Below are 20,000 nucleotides of genomic sequence, written 5' to 3' on the forward strand. Positions count from 1 at the left end.
GAATGGGTGTTTACTTCACTGCTAGTTATATTCCCTGAATTCTTTTTCACAGAATCACTTCCATTAGATTTAGAACACTATCGGTTTGTTAAGGGGATGTTCTGCCTTTTGAATCTCATGGCGTAGGAAACAACAGCACTTGATGATGGGCAAACAACAAACAGGATGTAGTGAGTCTCTTAACCTTGCTGTGACATTTTACACCTCTCACCATTAGACAGTTTAAATGCATTAAATGTCATTTCATATATGCTACCTCTATATGTTTCCACGGACATAAACAAAGCATCTTATAAGCATCACATCTAGATCTAAGGATATTATAATTACATTATATTTGGCCCTCATCAGACCAATAATTGAGTACAATGCTCCCTTTTGCATGTACCTCACCAGACACCTGCAACAATTGGAGAGATCACAGAGGTTTCTCACCAAGACATTACAGGGTATACAAAATTAATCTTACGTGGAAAGACTGAAAGCTCTGTCACTGCATTCTGTCTCCTACAGGTTGCTGAGGGTTGACCTGTGCCTGGCTTATAGGGCAGTCTGTGATCCGGCCCTGATGGAGGTGGTACACATTTATTAATCAAACTGGACAAGGGTCACTCACTCTAGGGATCCTAACCTACCCTGTGATATGAACAAGTCATGCTGGAGAGATAGATACGTCTCCCAGAGACTGTCACTTCTCTCGAACAAGCTTCCAGTTCATGTGAAATAAAGCCCTTCCCTGACCTTCTTTAAACACATGGGTGACTGCAAATTCACTCCTGGGGTCTTGCCCATGTCCCTCCTGGACAGAGAAAGTCAGTATTAACTACCATAGACCCTTACCTCTGTGAACTTCACTCAGTTAACCAGTGACAATTGGGGCAACTCAGGATAAATATGGCTAGGCTTGTAAGGACTCTAGGGCCGTTAGCCTATTAACTTTTTATGAACCTTCTTTGAACCTCAGATGAAATCAGTTTCATTTGAATATACTTTTCTCATTATTTGTCATTAGTTTCAAATTAATCATTTTACTGACACATAAATGCAAATGTAATTTGTAAGTATTACTCATCTGTACCCTGTTGTGTGATAGTCCAAAACCCTTCTGGCTAAGGCATCTGTATTACTGATTTCTGTTTCCTTATGAATCAGACTTAGGTGCTCTTACTAGGAAGGTGTGGTATAGGATTTTTACAACAGATAACAAAAATAGGTACAGAAATTTGCATATTCCATGAAAACGTCGAAGTTATTTGACTTGCTGTAGAGAAAAGCATGACATGTTGCTTGACAACTCCCATATGTAAAATAAGGCAGGTTTTATTTAGCCTTAGACTGGTCTTTGCATGCTTAGACAATGATTACAGCCCACATTATTCTTGCCTTCAAAGACTTGTCTTTAGAAATGTAACACGAGGAGCTTCAGTGCAAGACCAACTTGTTTCATGTACTCACCCCCTCCTCTTTCATTTATTCTCTGGCTGTGATATCATGAAAGCATGGATTTCAAAGGTAGAGGCTACCTTGAACACATTCAAACCCCCTGACAGGGCATCACTTAATGACAAAAGGTGTTACTCAGGCATAAACAAACATATTGTGCAAGGCTCCAACTTTGTAAGATGAGCAGGTTCCACAGAAGTGATTCAGAGACCATGATGCATTATAATCTGTCTGTAGTTAGAGCAGCACTGCAGCACACTCGTGTCAGTAGAAATGTTTCGTAGGTGGTGCAATGTGTGCAGAGCAGCACATCCGCCATTCAGAGAAAAGTTATGCAGTGTGAATGAAGCAGAAATAGGCAATTATCAGAAGCACCATCATAGCAAAACTGCACACACGCACAGCAGCATGACAACTGCTCTCAGTACACAAACACAAAATAAACTGCATTACTGTAATCATACTGACTAAGGTAAGTGTAATGCTGACACTCCTCAGTTGGGTGGTCCATGTCTCAGTTCCAGCACTGATCGTAGGATACCGGATGGAAAACATACTCCCCTGTCCTGTCTGTTGTATCTCTTTGTCCAGTATTTCTCCATGTCTGCCACCAGGATTTTAGCCAGAAATGTCTGTATTGTACCCCGGAATTCATATTGCTTCCCATGAGCCCTCCCCATATCCATGTTCTATAAACATTTTCACTTCTCTCCAAATGATGCCCCTTGTCACATAGTACATCTGCATATAACTTGCGGTATTGCTCCATATAAACAAGAAACAAATGCTGTTTTTTTAATTGACTAAGCCTATATTTATTCAGTTTGATGGCGGGCACATTTTATAAGCATTTATATGTTCACTTGTACTGTAATAGACACAATACAACAAAAGTGCCATAGATTATTCCTAACAAAGTTTGAACTGGAGTTGTAGTGTTAGGAACGGTTGTTGGTCACCCAATTTTTATCGTTATGACTCAGTAAGTGTCAAAGGTTTTCAGTTTTGATAGGCACGTGGAAACCTGAACTCAGTATGACTTACATGGGGTCAAGCTGCTATATACCCATCTGAGTGGCTATGTTCCCCTACGACCCTGCTACATTTATATTCTTCAGTATGACTTACATGGGGTCGAGCTGCTATATACCCATCTGAGTGGCTATGTTCCCCTACGACCCTGCTACATTTATATTCTAACTCTGATGTCAAACAAAGTAAGGAAGCAAGGGCGCTTCCCTAAGGCTAAGTCCCAAAGAGAAAAGGTCTGTTGGGGGCATAGCCAACTTGTGAAATTCAGGCTGGTTTCCTCCATCCACCAACAACCCCTTTCAGATTAACTTGAATACAGCACTAAGCCTAAATGCTGTGTGGTCTTCAGAGTGAGAAACATTAAATAAGGGAAATGATGGGGTGCGGAGACCTTCTTTTAGTTTATACACTTGTTATGTAGATGGTATTCTTCAGATACTTGTTTTTCAGCTCACAATAATTTTTTTGATATATTAAAGTTTAGAAAATTCAAAGTTCAGCCTTTTTGGTTTTTAGAATTGTGTGTGTGTGTGTGTGTGTGTGTGTGTGTGTGTGTGTGTGTGTGTGTGTGTGTGTGTGTGTGTGTGTGTGTGTGTGTGTGTGCGTGCATGCGTGTGTGTGCATGTATCTGCACAGATGTGTACATGTTCAAACTATTTTCCAGTTATGATTAGAAATATGAGTAATCTTAAATAAAGTAAAATGCTGGATTAATTAATGAGTTATTTGTTTATTTATTTGTCTGATTATGATTCACCAAGCTAGTCCAACTGAACAGAGACCATTTTTAGCTGAGGCAAGAGCTTTAAGGCTCCAGTAAGGAAAAATTCTACAGTTAAAACAGTTATTTTATAATCATGCATAACTTAACCTCCATTTATAATATGGTATGTATCATTAATTAAACTATATAAGCATAAACAATAGATTATTAAGTCATGCATTACATGCTAAATTACCAACAAGATTGCACAATGCTAATTCCGGTTAAACGAGTTTAGCTGAAAAATGATTATTTGCACGTCAATGCAAATGCAAATAGCAAAGACATCTGTGTAGGATATTCACCTGATGCTGAAGAAGACTGACCATAACATTTATCACCTACTCTGAATTCCCTTTATTTACTAGAACAATATAAAAGTTGATGCATACATGAAGTGCCCAAGTATAAAATGCATGTTGGGGGAAGGAGTCTGTGCAGCTTACCTAAACATGCGGTGTGACGTCATATGACTCTTGAATTCCAACAAATCATATTCTATAGTATGCCGTTATGAATTATACTACTTTTTTTACTGTCTGTTTAACTAACCCAATATCCTGTGCTACCAGCTTCCAATTGGCTCATTCATTCCCCCTCCTGAGGGACTCTGATTGGCCTATGTGGCGAGAACACCAAGTCCTCTCTCATATTGGACTGTATTGGGTGACAAGGTAAGGTGAAGGCCCTATGGCCCATTCATTCCCTCCTAGAGCATATTACTTTATTTGTTCATGGTTGGGTTTAAGACTATCACCTTTCTCAGTGCAACAACCAGGGCTTATTCTTTCCTTAAAACAGACACATAGGCCTTGTCTCCTGTGAGAGGAAATAGTCACAAGATAATGACTAGGTCAGTCAGTGAGTCAGGCAAACCACCCTGAAGTTTCTACCCCCCTTTGCTAGCTCCCCTAAGATCTGCGATAGCTGCCAAACCTTGGCATGCATACACACCCCCACGTAGACAGCATATGTAGGCTTTCTCCACCTGTACCGCTAAGCAGCACTTGCTCACCAAGTCCAAAGTCTGCAGGTACAGCACTGAGTGTTCTTGTTAGGTGCCATCTAAATAAAGAACCAGGTCCAGAGCTGCCTACTTCTCCCCAGGATGGACAAAACATCTGAAGAAATTCACTCCTGACCTACTGACCTACTCCCTCCCTCCATCCCCATGCCTATCCCATGTGAACAGGCAACCAGTACTTTCATTTTGTGAAATTTGCTACAGCCATACACTCCAGAAACTCAATATGCTGACATGGCACACATCTAACATGTAATATGTTCTATACTAGATTCATGAGCTTAACATGACTAAACAATATGCTGACATGGCACACATCTAACATGTAATATGTTCTATAGTAGATTGATGAGCTTAACATGACTAGACATTATGCTGACATGGCACACATCTAACATGTAATATGTTCTATAGTAGATTAATGAGCTTAACATGACTAAACAATATGCTGACATGGCACACATCTAACATGTAATATGTTCTATAGTAGATTAATGAGCGTAACATGACTAAACAATATGCTGACATGGCACACATCTAACATGTAATATGTTCTATAGTAGATTAATGAGCTTAACATGACTAAACAATATGCTGACATGGCACACATCTAACATGTAATATGTTCTATAGTAGATTAATGAGCTTAACATGACTAGACTGGGGTTGGCGATATAACGATGAGATTTTTTTATCATACTTCCAAAAATAATCTGAGCAGGTAACACTGTGACTATAAAGGTGAAATAAATAAATGCAAGTATTGCTAAGAGCACTTTTGGCTGACATCAAAGACTGAAACCATACTAACTTCATGAATTTTAATCGTACTTTGACTTAGGAATGGAGTCCAATCCCATCATAGTATTATAAACCCAAAGATTTGGAGAAATTAAAAAAAAAGTTAAATAAAAATGTTATGAACATGGGTAGGACCATAATATTACCTTCTTAATTAATTTATTTAGTTAAAAGCTGCAATTATAAAAGGAGATCTTTTTATTGTATTCTTCAAATACAGTCATGAAGAATTCATACTTTCTTATTACACTTTTAATTTTTCTGTCTTAGGTTTTCATATTATTAAATATGTTCTCTGCACATCAACATTTTATTGCAAATGCATCCTTAAATATCATCAAATGCTTTTGACAAACAAATTTAAAGGCAGCATGCTGTTTATGCATTATGGAGAGGTAGTATTTTACAGATTATTAGCTTTACAGAAAATACTGTTGAATAATAAACTCATACATTGGATAAATTATCAGCCTGACAGTCTGCCTAAAATACAGTATATCTATTATAAGAAATGCTTGGTAATACTTTATTAACCTTTCTTCAAATCGTTTTGCAGGAGCTACTGTCTGAGGTCGAGATGGAAGTATTAGGTGATACAGAAGGACTTCAGTTTTCTTTCACTGCAATTTGCCATGATGGTACAGTTGTCCCAGGACAGAAAAAGTGCTCACATTTACAGATGGGAGACACGGTTAGTAATTTTTGAATATAAGCATAAGAAATTCGCTGAAAAGAAATATGAAATCACTTTAATTTAGCATAAACAAATGTTCATATTATGAGGTGGCTACAGAAAGGATGACATTGTAAGAAGAAAAGAAGACTGAGACTGGGATTCATTAAGGTAGCGTAACAAGTACACTTCTGTGTACCTGTCACGGTACCTTTTACCAATTCAGCAACCACCCTAACATGGAGCTACATGGTCCTCCATTCCCACCAGAATAGACCAAAGTCACACGAAAAGACAGTACACTAGAGTGGTTGCTAATATCATACACAGACCATATCTCATGTTAGTATACTCCTAGAGGTAACAAGTAATTGCCATCCCATATCTGCAATATGGAATCGCAGTAGTTTTTTATAGTAATAATAAGTGTCAAGGGAGGGTGGTCTAATGGTAAGGTGTTTGCCTTACAAACACAAGGTGCAGGGTTTGAGTCTCACAAGGGATAATTGGCTAGGCTTAAAATGGCTCGCAAGGGCAGTTAGCTTAGTACTAATCTATGAACCTATGAACCTATGATAATATATTATGGAACTTGAATAATTTCAATAAAGATATTCTCAATAAAAATGTTCTCTAAATGTAACTAGTTCATTATAAAATACTTACAGCCCAATGACCCTATGACATTTTAACGATACATTTCTTAGAGTACTAAACTAAATACCTTCAGTTCATAGAAAAAGACTTAAATACTTACCTGCTCGTTAAATGTCACATGAAACAAAACAAAAGTTGAGAGATACTGTCTGAAAAATATGACGAACAAACAAAACATTTCAAAATGTACAAGCATATAGACATTTAATAAATAAACAAAAGGCATGGTAAAGTAGACAAAAGACAGCTTTGCAATAGCTTACTGTCATAAATAATGTTGGGCCATTACAAATAACCTTAAACTGAAGGGAAAAACAAAATCCCTTACCAAAATAATCATATTATATTAATTATAATCTAAGTATAGCACAAGCTGTTTTTAACTCATATTTTATAATTGCAGCCAACACTCTAATATAATCATCTAAGCACCTGAAACCTCCCAAGCAATTCATAATAAAAGTACCTTCTCATTTGACCTTATGTAAACAATGCTAAAAATTAAAACCAACAATTTTATCTCCTTATAACTTAGTCTCTGAATACCCCCAGACTGATGCTAACTTTATAGCATCCCAAATCTCTCTTCAAATAAACCAGACTCCTAAAGAGTCATATGTTCCTTCTCAATGGAAACTTATAGACCAATAACTTGCCTTCTGATGACATATAAACTATATACCGGAATTGATGCCAACAGAGTTTATAGTAATTTAAAAGAAAACTCAATTATGGCAAAAGAACAAAAGGGCAATAAAAGAAAGTCATACAGATAAAAAGCATCATTTGTTATTGAATAAAGTCATAGTGGAGAACTGTAAAAAGGGGAAGAATCTAAGTATGACATGGATTGACTACAAAAAAGCATTTGACAGTATCCCACATTCATGGATAAAAGAGTGCTTAAAATGTATAAGATACACCCTACACTGAAACTTCATCACAAAGATCATGAAACAATGGCAAACCACTTTGCAGTCAAGCCAAGATAAAGGACAAATTATTATTCCAGGGATAACAATCCAAAGGGGAATATTCCAGGGTGACTCTCGGTCACTGTTGCTCTTTTGCTTTGCCCTTAACCCATTAAGCTGTCTGCTTAACAGATTAGGTGATGGCTATAATTTGGCTCCCAGAAAGGAGCAAAGTGTAAAGACTTCTCATCTTCTCTTTGTCGATGATTTAAAACTGTACAGCTCATCAAGTGAGGAACTGAAAGCACAACTGCAAGTTGTCAAAACTTTTTCAGATAATATAAGAATGTCATTTGGTCTTGATAAATGTGCAAAAGCAACCTTTAAAGTAGAAAAGCTGCAGCACCAAGAAAACATCAGTTTGGGGCAAGAATGCGATATAAATTAACTTGAGCAAGAGGGAGTGTATAAATATTTGGACATTGATGAAGGATCAGCAATAAAACATGAATAAATGCAAATAAAACTTAGGAATATTTTAGAAGACTTAAATTAATGCAGAAAACAGCATTCACATCTTGGACCAAAATTCAAACTATAAACCAATTTGCTCTTCCTCTCCAAACTTACAGTTTCAGAGTGATTGAAAGGTGTTGGATTAATTAGACAGGAACACAAGAAGGATGCTTCATGCTCATCAAATGATTTATAAAAATCATTGCATACCAGCATTATATATTCCATATTTCAAGGGAAGTATGGGCCTCATTGAAATTGATTACATGTATAGATCTGCAATCGTGGGACTGCATACATACCTGCTGACCTCACGAGACCCAAACATAGTGAAAGTTTTGAAACATGAGGAGAATAAATCTAAGATGACTTCCCTTCTTAATCTAGCAGAAGTGTATTGGTGTCAAGCAGGAATGGAAATCAAACCAGAAGTGGATGAAAATCAGATAACTGAATGTGTCAAAAAACAAAAGAAAGAATATGAGGTGAAGGATCAAATGAGAAGGCAAGAAATGTGGAAAATGCATAAATATAGTTGCAAGTAAAGAAAACTCCTAGAAGAACCTCATGTTGATCAGGGTTGAATACAGGAATGGATAAGGTGAGGTGAATTCAAATCAGAAGATACAAGGTTAATATTGGTGGCCCAAGATAGTGGGCTATGTACATATTGGGTTACAAAGTCCGCTGAACACGAGGGAGAAACAGACAAATGTGGGTTTTGTAAAACAGAAATGGAAACAGTTGCACACCTCATTGCTGCTTGTGATATACTAATGGCAGAAGGACTGTAAACTGAAAGGCATAATAATGTGGCAAGACTCTTGCACTGGGGACTGTGCAAACATTATAATACTGAAGTAGCTGAAAAATACTGGAAACATGAGTGACAAAGCATCATAGAAAATGATGAAGTCTACATCATATGGGATCTCCGGCTACCAACAGTTGAAAAGATAGATGCAAGAAAACTAGATGCAGTGGTCCATGAAAAGAAGACAAGAGTAGCATTGATCATTGAAATTTCTACACCCAGTGACTACAGTGTCTTGTGTACAGAGAGACACAAAGTCATAAAATATCAGAATTTGCAAACAGAAATAACAGCAATGTGGAAGAAAGATACCCAGCCAGTTCCAATAGTGGTAGGAGCAACAGGTCTTATAAAAAAGAATCTACAATCATATTTGGATATGTTACCAATACATGTAACCCCATATGAATTGAAGGAGTCATTACTGGGCACATTGTGGGTGCTGTGAGGAGCAGTTGTGGCTGACATCAAAGATTGAAGCAATACTAATTTCATGAAATTTAATAATACTTTGACTTAGAAATGGGGGTCCATTCCTGTCATAGTATTAAAAACTCAAAAGATTTGGAGAAATTAAAAAGAGATAGACAATTCTACATCAACCTATTACACAACAGTGGAATGTCAGTAACCATAGACCAATAACTATATTACCCCCATCTCAAAATACCAGAAAGATGCTTACATAAAAAAATTGTTAAAACAAGACGGCCAACTCACAGTCCCAGCTAGGTTTAAAAAGTAGCGTTCAGGCTTACTCGAATAAGGCAAAAATGGTGTATATCCCAAGATATATTTATTGAAAACAATCCACAGTATCCACAGTATAGGAAACTAAAATCCACATGAACAACTGTTAAGCACTTTCATCTGCTTATCGCAGACTTCTTCAGATTCTTCAGGTTCTGAAGAAGTCTGCGATAAGCGGATGAAAGCGCTTAACAGTTGTTCGTGTGGATGTTAGTTTCCTATACTGTAGATACTGTGGATTGTTTTCGATAAATATATCTTGGGATATACACCATTTTTGCCTTATTCGAGTAAGCCTGCACACTACTTTTTAAACCTAGCTGGGACGGTGAGTTGGCCATCTAGTTTTAACAATTCAGGTGTTGCCTTTTGTGTTCGAATATTTACATAAAAAAATGGTAATATACCTGACCAAAATAACTGACTCTCCCCTATATGACAGGTCTTCAGACCAGACCATAGCATTGTGCTGGCGTTAATAACTTTCCAAAATGCAGTTTACTTGGGAAGAAGCCAAGGGCAGTTGGTAGTATCAGTTTTCCTACACTTAATCAAACTTTATAGCATTGTATTACATCATCCATTGCTCCTGACAACATTAACCAAATCTGATATGAATGGTTCTGCATTATGATGGATTAAAAGCTACCTTTCTTCCCAAGGCAGAGTTTCCAATGGCATAACACTCAGATTCTTCCATCCCTGCTATAACAGTATTAGTTCCCTAAGGATCTATCATATCTCTCTATTTAATATATTTTATTTATTTATTTATTTATTTATTTATTTATTTAACATTTGTTTACCAGGAAAGTCAGAGCGGTATGAGCCTATTTTTAGTGAAAGTCCAGGTAGAAATGCTCCAGAGACAATTAGCAAAAATTACATAGTTACAATGATTACAATATTTGACACAAACAACATAAGAGACTTCATAGCTACCAAGAAATTAACAATAATGTATAGAACACACATTTATACATACATTAGTTAATAAAATTTTACATAAGCATGCACCAGAAGGTCATATAGAGCAGGGATGAGACAGGAGTGGAGAGAAATTACAGAGGAGTGAGTAAGGTGATAGGTGGATGGATTTAAAGGGGAGTGTGAGTGGTACATATAGGAAAGGAGGGAAGAGGAGAAAATAGGGTAGGAGAAAGTCTAGTAAAAAGGAATAGATGGACAAAGAAGACAGAATTTCAGTAAATACGTTTAGAGGTAGGTTGAGAGAGAGTAGGCTTATGTTGGGTATACAAGTTAGAGTGAAGGGGAAGAGTGAGAAAGAATTGGGTTGAGCTGGAGGAGAAAATGTAATGAAACAAATTTATGATTTGATAGTGGGGGGTGAGTAGGGGAGGTGAAGTAGTACAAGAAAATTAAATACTTACATATGATAGGCATTAAGGCTGGAAGGATGTAGCATAGAAGGTGGCAGACAAGAGGAAATATGAGTTAACCAAGGCTAGAGCGTGAGCAAAGCCAGTTGTTGAACAGGTGATTCTTAAATAGTTTTTGAAGTGAGCAGGATTAACTGCAGTTATGATAGGTTGAGGGACTGTGTTCCAGATTTTGGTGGTATGGTATGAGTAGAGTCCTCAGCACTATTGTTGGATTTGGCAGTTTGTGGGTAATGATTTATTAGAGGAATGTAGGACCCAGTTGTTGCTATAAGGTTTGAGTAGATTTTGGAGAACAGGGGCTTTTTCTGGTTGGTGTATCATTTGGTGGGCAGTAATGAGCTGGGTATAAGTTAAGTAATGGGTAATTCTAACCAGCTGAGTTGTTGTAGTGTAGAGCAGTGGTGGGATCTGTGTGGGGAATTTGTAGCAAATTTGGCTATTTTATTGTAGCAGTCTTCTAGTTTGTCTAACTCCATTTTCTTTAAATTGGTAAAAATAGGGAAGGCATATAAGAGAACAGAGAATGGGTGGGTTCTGGCAATTCCCTGCAGTGTAGTGTTGGTGAGGAATGGCTTGGTTCTGAAAAGTGTTCCTAGTTTTGTATGTGTCTTTTTGATAGTTTGAGATAGATGTTTGTCAAATTTCATATTATTGTCAATTAGAACACCTGACAGTTTCATTTGGGATACTGTAGTTATTATGGTATTGTTAGAGGAATAGATATGAAATGATGATGGAGAATATATGGATTTGGTGGATCGAAAGAGCAAACGTTTAGTTTTGCTTGGATTAAGCATCAATGTGCATTTGAGACCCAGGTCTCCACAGCAGAGAAAGACTGTTGTGTTGTATCTTTAAGTTGTTGTAGGGTGGGAGTAGTGCAGATGAGTGTAGAGTTGTCTGCATACTGAACAATGGAAGCAAGATGGGTCGGAGTGTGAAGTTTATTGGTAAAATACTGAAGAGAAGAGGACCTAGAACTGTGTTCTTGGGAACCCCCATGGCGACAGGGAAAAGAGATGAGAGATCTTGCTGCCATTAACAACTTGTTGTCGACAAATTAGATAATTTTGGAACCACGCAAGAGAAGAGTGACTGAGTTTTAGGTCAGAGAGTTCGGTGAGGAGTTTCTGATGGGAGATGGTGACAAAAGCTTTGGACAGATATAGGAACATAGATGGTACTACTTTGCCTTCATTTCTGTATTGGTTAATAGTATTAGTAAAACTTAGAAGGGCAGTAGTGGTACTATGATTGGGGTGCAAAGCATGCTGCATACTAGATAGGAGATTGTTCGATAAGAGGTAGTTCATGAGTTGGGTGTGTACACATTTTTCTAATATTTTGGCTAGGCAAGATAAAATTGCTATAGGTCTGTAATTGGAAAGTTCAGTAGAATTCCCTGCTTTGTGAAGTGGGATGATGTATGATATTTTACAAAAGAATGGCATGTAGTGTTCCAGGATAGAATGGTTAATCAAAATGGAGATAGGATAGGAGATGGCATTAGCTGCTGGTTTAAGATATTCTCTAGGTACGTTTTTGGCTGCTAGTGTAGTAGGTTTAAGTTTGCTAAGCAATTTTTTTATAGTACTGAGTTGGACAGGTTTAAAGAAGAAGGTATCAGTGGCTACATTGGCTGCAAATGGAATAGTCAGAGGAGTAACGCTGTTATTTTTAGCAAGTGATAGTGTATAATTAGTAAAGTATGTGTTAAATTGCATTGATGGTTGCCCAGGCTGGAGGAGTTTTTTTATGGCAAACCAGAATTTTTATGGTTTATTTTGGTGTTTTTGCTGAATTTCACTATAGTAGTTTTTTTGTGTTGTTTAATCTGTGTTTTGGTTTTGTCTCGAAGTTGTTGGTAGTCTTCTCAGTTGACTTGAATTTTATAGGTACGCCATTGCGCCCAGGCTTTATTTCTGAGTTTAAGTAGGGTTAACCAAGGGGCATAATTTGATTTTACTCTTATAGTTCTGCATTTTGCTAGTTTGTTTAGTATGCTAAGACAAGTGGTATTAAAGTAATTTATGGCAGTGTCTAGGGGTAAAGTCCTAAGTGGAGTGCAGTTGCAGAGTTGCAGGGCAGAGATGAAGGTTTGAGCATTAAAGTCTTTTTTTTTTTTTTTACTAATTTGATGATGGGTAGTATTTCTGGGGGGGGGGGTTAAGACATTGCCTAAGTAGGTAGATTGGGAGGTGGTCACTGATGCTATCAGGGAGGCAGCCTGAGTGATAAAAATAAGATGGTTTGTTAGTTAAGATCCAGTCTATAATAGATTGCCTTTTGGTAGTTTTGTCTACTCTGGTTGCAGATTGTATTACTTGGGGAAGCCATGCAAGTTAATGAAATTAATGGGGTTTCCTAGCTGCTGGAGAGCCAGTCTGTGTTAAAGTCAGCCATAATGATCATTTCTAGAGGAAATGTTATGGATGTCCAGTGGAGAATGTCTTCAGTTGTATCTACGTTACTTCCAGGGGGAATATAGCTACCTATAATGGTTAGATATTTTTTTGGAGTTTATTTTGAGTTTGCTAAATATTAACTCGGCATTGTTGAATTCTAAGACGTTTGGTTCTAGAAGTTTTAATATGAGATTTTTTATAAATAATGGCTATTCCACCTCCATGTTTGTTTTTGCTGTCAAGATTATGTATGTTATAACCTGGGGGGAGAATTTCATTATTGTTTATTTCTGGTTTTAGCCAGGTTTCCGTTAATACTGCAGTGTCAGGGGAGTAGTGTGAAAGACTGGCATGGACTTCATGTATCTTATCAACTGTGCTCCTGAGATTCATATTAAGGAGTAGTAGGTTTGCACCTTTTGGGGAAGCATTTAATACAGTAGAGTTGTAATGCAGGGAAGTTGAGGGGTTCTTGCAGATCAGTTTTGGGTCCAGGGTTCAGGTAAATGTCACCACTAAGGCTGACACAAAATGCTAAATATAAGAGAGAGTTTGAGAGGTTTATTATCAGTTTATGAAACTTGAGAGAAATTCGGGATGTGGAATGTAGATTTGAATACCTATCTGTGAAATGCTCAATGCAGGTAGTATTATAGAGGTCTGACACTATCAGAAAGTATATGGAGTTTGTGTGTAGTGGGTAAGGGAATGATATAGTATGGAAGGAGAAAGTATGGAGAGGTGACTGTTTTAAGATGTTAGATGAGTGCCTGGAGAGAGGATTATGAGGTAAATAGTGTATAAGAGTAACATTTTTAGATGCTTGGAATCCTGGGAAGTTACCATTAAAATTAAAAGTGGGAAGAGCCACGTATTGAAGTAAGTGGGTCAGGGTTTTGAATATGGTAGCAGAGAAGTATACTGAAAAAATGTAATATTATACAATCTGAAGATGACTTGGTATTAATATGCTGTGCACTTTCAACTAACCAGCTATAGAAACAAACTCAGAAAAGATTATGTTTTCATTAAAACTAGGTGATACTGTCATAGTTATTATTACATTTCAAAAAAGAACAAAGTTAATTTTGTTTGCTCCCACTACAAGGTATCACAGCCAATATAATATGATAATAATATCATAAAACAAAATAGCCATAGAGCAGGAAACACTAACTAAACTACATGGAACTATTGACCAGCATCTAATAATGTGACTAACATACCAACTGTGTTACTGAAAAGATAACCTGAAAGCCATACTACTATCTAAAGTTAAAGCATAATTCACAAACTACAGTTATCTGCCTACTGCTTAGTCCCTTTTTCTTCCCAGTACTCCTGACAAACATTTATTTTATTTTTATGATTTTATTTTGCATTTGTTGACCGGGAATGTCCGAATGAGCCAGAGCCCTTTTTCAGCGGAGGTCCATGGAGAAAAGTTCTATAAAAGTATGCACAAAGTTTACAAAGTAACAATTTATGAGTATATTACAGAGAAAATATAGTGTGGAATACACTTGGTTACAAAAAATAATGCTGTTAATTAACAACGTATAGAGGCTGCTGAAAGCAGTTGACAAACTACAGGATAAATGAATATATGTGCAATGAAGGAAGAGACGGTAGAGATAAGCAAATCAGAGCCAGGGAAAAGTACACCGGAAGGAAAAGAAGTTTAGCGAGAATGAGTTGGGGAGAGAGGTCGCGAGAGCAGTAGGAAAAAGAGGTGAATATGTGAGGGGCAAGAATTAAATCAATTTAGGGGTAGGAGTGAAAAGAGTAGCAGAGGGGTCAGAGAGAGTGAGTTTAAGGGGTGTTATTAGGGGAGGACGTTCAAGGAGGGTTTTTACAGTGACATGTCCAGGTATTAAGAAGATATTCTTTGAGCGCTTTTTGAATTCTTGTGTCTGACTAATTTTACGGATGGCCAAGGGAAGCTTGTTCCAGGATAGGACAGAAGAGCAGCTGTATAAGTTTTGGCGTATTGATCTTTTGGGTTTATATATGTCTAAGTGTTGTTGGTCAGAGCTCCTGAGGTTTCTGGATAAAGAGAGATGAGTCAGGAGACGACAGGGCAAGAGGAGGGCTTATTAAGGATGAAATGAATGACAAGTAGTTAACAGGGTGGAAGTTGGTTGGGGACTCTAGCCAGTTTAACGCCTTGACTAAATGACAGTGATGAGAGTTAGAGGTCTGGTTCACTGCAAACATCTGGCTACTTTGTTGTAGGTGGCTTTGAGTTTAGCCAGCAAAACAGTCTGTAAGTAGGTTAGGATTTGTGAGCTGTAGAGGAGGGAGGGGAGACGGTAGGCATAAGGAAGAGAGATGTGAGAGTCCTTTGTAAGGAACTTTTTATTTTTGAACAGTAAACTACGTTTTAGGTGGGTTTTCTTTATACAGTAGGGGACATGGAGGTTGAATATGAGTTGATCATCTATGATGGCCCTCATAAGCTTAGTGTCAGTTTCTACATTAATGACAGTGCCGTTATCTGATGTTATAGAGAAGGTAGGTTTGAGGTGGCTGAGCGATTTGGGGAAAAAATTAAAGGATTTTTGTCTTTTTGGGATTGAGAATAAGTCGGTTGTTTGAGAGCCAATTTTCAATAGAGTTGAAGGAGTTCTGGGTGATGATGTGTATAGGTCAGAGAGGGTATCAGAGGTGGAAATGATAACGGAGTCATTCGCATACTGAATGGGGGTAGATTGAGGACAGGATGTGTAGAGGTCATTGATGAAGATGTTGAATAGTAGGGGACCAAGAACTGAACCTTGATGGACTTCCATCTTTATGGGGATGAAGGGAGATAGTGAGGACAGCCATTTAACAAATTGTTGTCTGTTGGAGAGGTAGCTGTTACACCAGGAGATGGTTGAGATAGAAAGGTGGAGGTCAGAGAGTTTGGAGAGCAGCATAGGGTGACAGACAGTATGAAAAGCTTTAAAGAGGTCTAGGAAGAGAGAACCAGCACCTGTTACTTTTCCAGAACTCAAACAATCAACAAGGAGATTCACTATTTTCAGTTTATGTAGGAGAACAATGGAAATTCAATAGAAAACAAACATAGAAGGAATCCAACCTCAGACACATGACACACACACACACACACACACACACACTCACACACGCGCGCACGCACACTCACACACACACACACACACACACACACACGCGCGCACACGTACACACACCCACACCCACACACGCACACATGCGCACACACACACAAGCACATGTACACACACACACACACACACACACACGTGCACATGTACACGCACACACACACACACGTATACTCACACACACACACACACACACACACACACACACACACACACACATTCACACACACACACACACACACACACACACACACACACACACACACACACACACACACACACACACACACACACACACACACACACACACACACACACACACACACGCACATGTACACACCCACACACATACACACAGTTTTGCATTATTTACCTGCTTCAGTGCCATTAGCCCCATTCATGTTCCCCAAATAACATGATAGTGTTTTTCATCAAATTGTTCTACAGTGCTATCCTGATCTGGTGAAAGACTCCAGAAAAGTATCCATGGCTAATTTGCTTTATCCTTGCCCCCAGGCTGACACATTTGCATGCAGCCTTCTCCAGTGGCATCACTGTAGTTCTACTTGCCAGAACCTTCTTGCCGCTGTAGCCTTACATCACTGTTTGAATCATTCCTTCATAATGCATTGATCAGTTCTGCTAAAAACAGGATTGCATGGTACATTATGTATTTCCGAATCCTGACTGTACTATCTTTCTAAAACAGGATTGCATGGTACATTATGTATTTCTGAATCCTGTCCGTACTATCTTTCTAAAACAGGATTGCATGGTACATTATGTATTTCTGAATCCTGACCTTACTGTCTTTCTATTGTAACATTTACATTTACATTTGCAAAAGTATGTCAAATGTATTTCTCTTACAAGCATTTTCTATCAGTAATTTATTAGTCATTTGTAATTAGGAAGCTTTACTGTATATCCTAATATTTATACTAAATATTTTATTAGTTGCACAGTGGTTGGTTACCAGGAATAAAATAATGAATCGGTTTATTTTTCCGCTTGTCACAGTATTTTGAGTAAATGGGTTCTTGGCTAGAAATTTCTGTTACTTCAGCATTGCCTTTAAATGTTTCCATTCTGCTTTACAATAATTTAAATAACAGGAAAAATGTACTGTCATACCTAAGGTATTAAGGTATTATTAGGTATTATTAAGTATCAAGTATTATTAAGGTATTAGGTATTATTAAGATGTTAACGTCCATGTATTATCCAGTTAAAAAAAAGCCTGCTACTTTCCTGCTGCACGTTAAGCCACCACAAAGCATGGACTGAAAAAAGGAAAGGGTCTTTATCTTGTTTATGCTTGTTAAACAGGGATATTTATTGAGGTGAAATAAAAGAAGTAAATAAAATGTAAAAAAATAAAAATAAATAAGTCAGCTGCAGCAGCTATACAGACTTGTCATTTTATGTTCCCTTTGCTAAGTAAAGCTTAAAAAGCTACGTGTAATGAACATGCAAAAAGTAAAGAAAATGCAGTTGCATGTGTGCATGTGTGTGCATGTGTGTGTATATGTGTGTGCATGCATCAGTGTGTGAGAGAGCGACGGCATACCTCTTACCTTCTTTGCTCATGAATTCTGAACAAAGCCACCAACAATGTGGACACAAACACCTAAAGTGTGAGAAAATATTTAAACAGAACCGTAACATAAACAGAGCAAGTGTTTTCTTTAATCAGCATGCATTTTGTGAACAATAAAACATACAGAACTAAGTTTGACTTTGCTGGCTGACTGTAATCTTCACTTACCAGAAAATCAACTGTTTTCACGGATCAGAGCAAAAGTATTTGACAAAATCAGGAATGTTGTGCAAAATCAGAGACAGATAAGAGGCATGGGGGAATGTGCAATTCCTTAAACTGTATTATTTTTTTTCATTCATTTGATCACAAAGAAGCATCTCTGGTGGGCTGCCTTTGGCAGACATATTTGTGTGTGTGTGTGTGTGTGTGTGTGTGTGTGTGTGTGTGTGTGTGTGTGTGTGTGTGTGTGTGTGTGTGTGTGTGCATGTGCATGCATGTGTTTTATGTACTTATATGACCTATATTTTGGACATAGGGTACTTCCTCCAACAACAATTATATATGTTACATCAACTTTGAAACATTAGGCGGAGGAACTACAGTAAATTACATCAAAAATATTAAAAAGTTTAACAAAAACCAAGTACAAAACAATTTATCAAATACCCCATTATCTAAGTGCTATAATGTCATCCACAGTGGGCATTTCAGAGAAATAGTCGATCTTCCAGGGGTGTCAAGGTCTTCTGCCACACATACCTTGGTGGTCCATTAGCTGTAACACTCATTCTCTCAAAAGTAATGTATGCTGAGTTTTCTTAATTATGAATTGTAAATCAGAGATTCTGGCAGAATAAGCTAGGTGAAGGAAGCTCCAATTTACATACTATTACTATGGCACAAGTTCTTTAGATTTCATTTTTTAGCAGGACTAGATGTGTTCCAAAGAACAGCTACAGTGGTAATTTATAGTTTTGGAGATGATATAAATGCAACCAATGACCCACTCGTGTGGGGTTATTCACAATCAGAACTTGGCAAAAATACTAAACTTAGTAAATTAATTAAATAAGAGAAAATGTAAAATAAGTGAGACAGATCTGAAATACTAGTATAATTTTCTGATATCAGAGGGACTGGAGCCAAATGCAGAAAAATTCAGAGCAGTTGTGCAAATGCCAAAATTAAAAGACAATGTGGAATTAATGTATTGCAGAGGTTTCTAGGAATGATATCGTATCTTACAAAGTTTGAGCCCAGGTGACTGTACACCTCAGTTAAGCATGCTTCATACTTGGATCATCCCAGCAAATTTCACAATCTTCACCCAAGTTTGTATGACCACAGAGGAAGCTATATTGACTGATGAGTATAGGCAGCCTCATAGAGGTGTACAAGGCTTACCAGAGCATATATACAAAAGACAAATGAAGGTTTTCTGGAAGAAGAACTAAAGATTCTTTGGGTAATACCACAATTACCAATGACAGAAGAAGAAAAAAGTAAAAGATAGTATGACACTCACTAGGAAGTACAGATGCTGACAAAAAGATGCAATAAAAGTCTGGCCTAGGCAAAAAAATTGTCAATAAAAAAAGACATTTACTCTTAATTCCTTCAACAAAGAAATAAATTACTTATTGTGCTTAATTTTCAAACTAGGCAAAATAAAAGCTCTCAACATTTACTTGGGAATGCGTGTGTACAGTGACCTTACTTTTGACCAACATGTACCCAGAGTCATAAGAAAGCCTTTCTGTATTGCACAGCTTATAAACAAATTGATTGTGACTTGATCTAGAGATGTTGTCCCCCTTTACAAAGCTCTTATTAGGTCAATCATTTTGTATAATGCCTACTTTGGCATGTATCTGTCCAGCCTCATGCAACAATTGGAATACCTTCAGAGGCACCTTACTAAAAGGATACAAGTCCTAAACAACAGGTCTTGCATGGACCACCTCAAACATTTATTACTATACACAGTATCCTCCAGAGTGCTTAGAGGTGACATGTCTGGCATACAAGGCATCCTCTGACCTAATACAGATGGACCTACTGAACATCAGCAAGTCAAATGGCATCAGAAATGCTCAGTCCAGGTATCTAAACTGAATGTTGTGAAGAGATG

The 20,000-nt window shown here is 37.5% G+C and overlaps 1 protein-coding gene across 1 annotated transcript in view; it reads left to right on the plus strand.

Annotated features, from left to right (window-relative positions):
• ITGB6 (integrin subunit beta 6) overlaps positions 1–20,000 on the plus strand; it is a 920,643-nt gene that overhangs the window by 604,683 nt on the left and 295,960 nt on the right. Inside the window, exon 10 of the mRNA XM_044074743.1 lies at positions 5,620–5,754. Within this exon, the coding sequence (XP_043930678.1) occupies positions 5,620–5,754 (135 nt within the window). The remainder of the gene's footprint in view (positions 1–5,619; positions 5,755–20,000) is intronic.

This window comes from Protopterus annectens, chromosome 6.part0 (assembly GCF_019279795.1).
Source record: "Protopterus annectens isolate FY-2018-M chromosome 6.part0, PAN1.0, whole genome shotgun sequence".
NCBI lineage: Eukaryota > Metazoa > Chordata > Ceratodontiformes > Protopteridae > Protopterus > Protopterus annectens.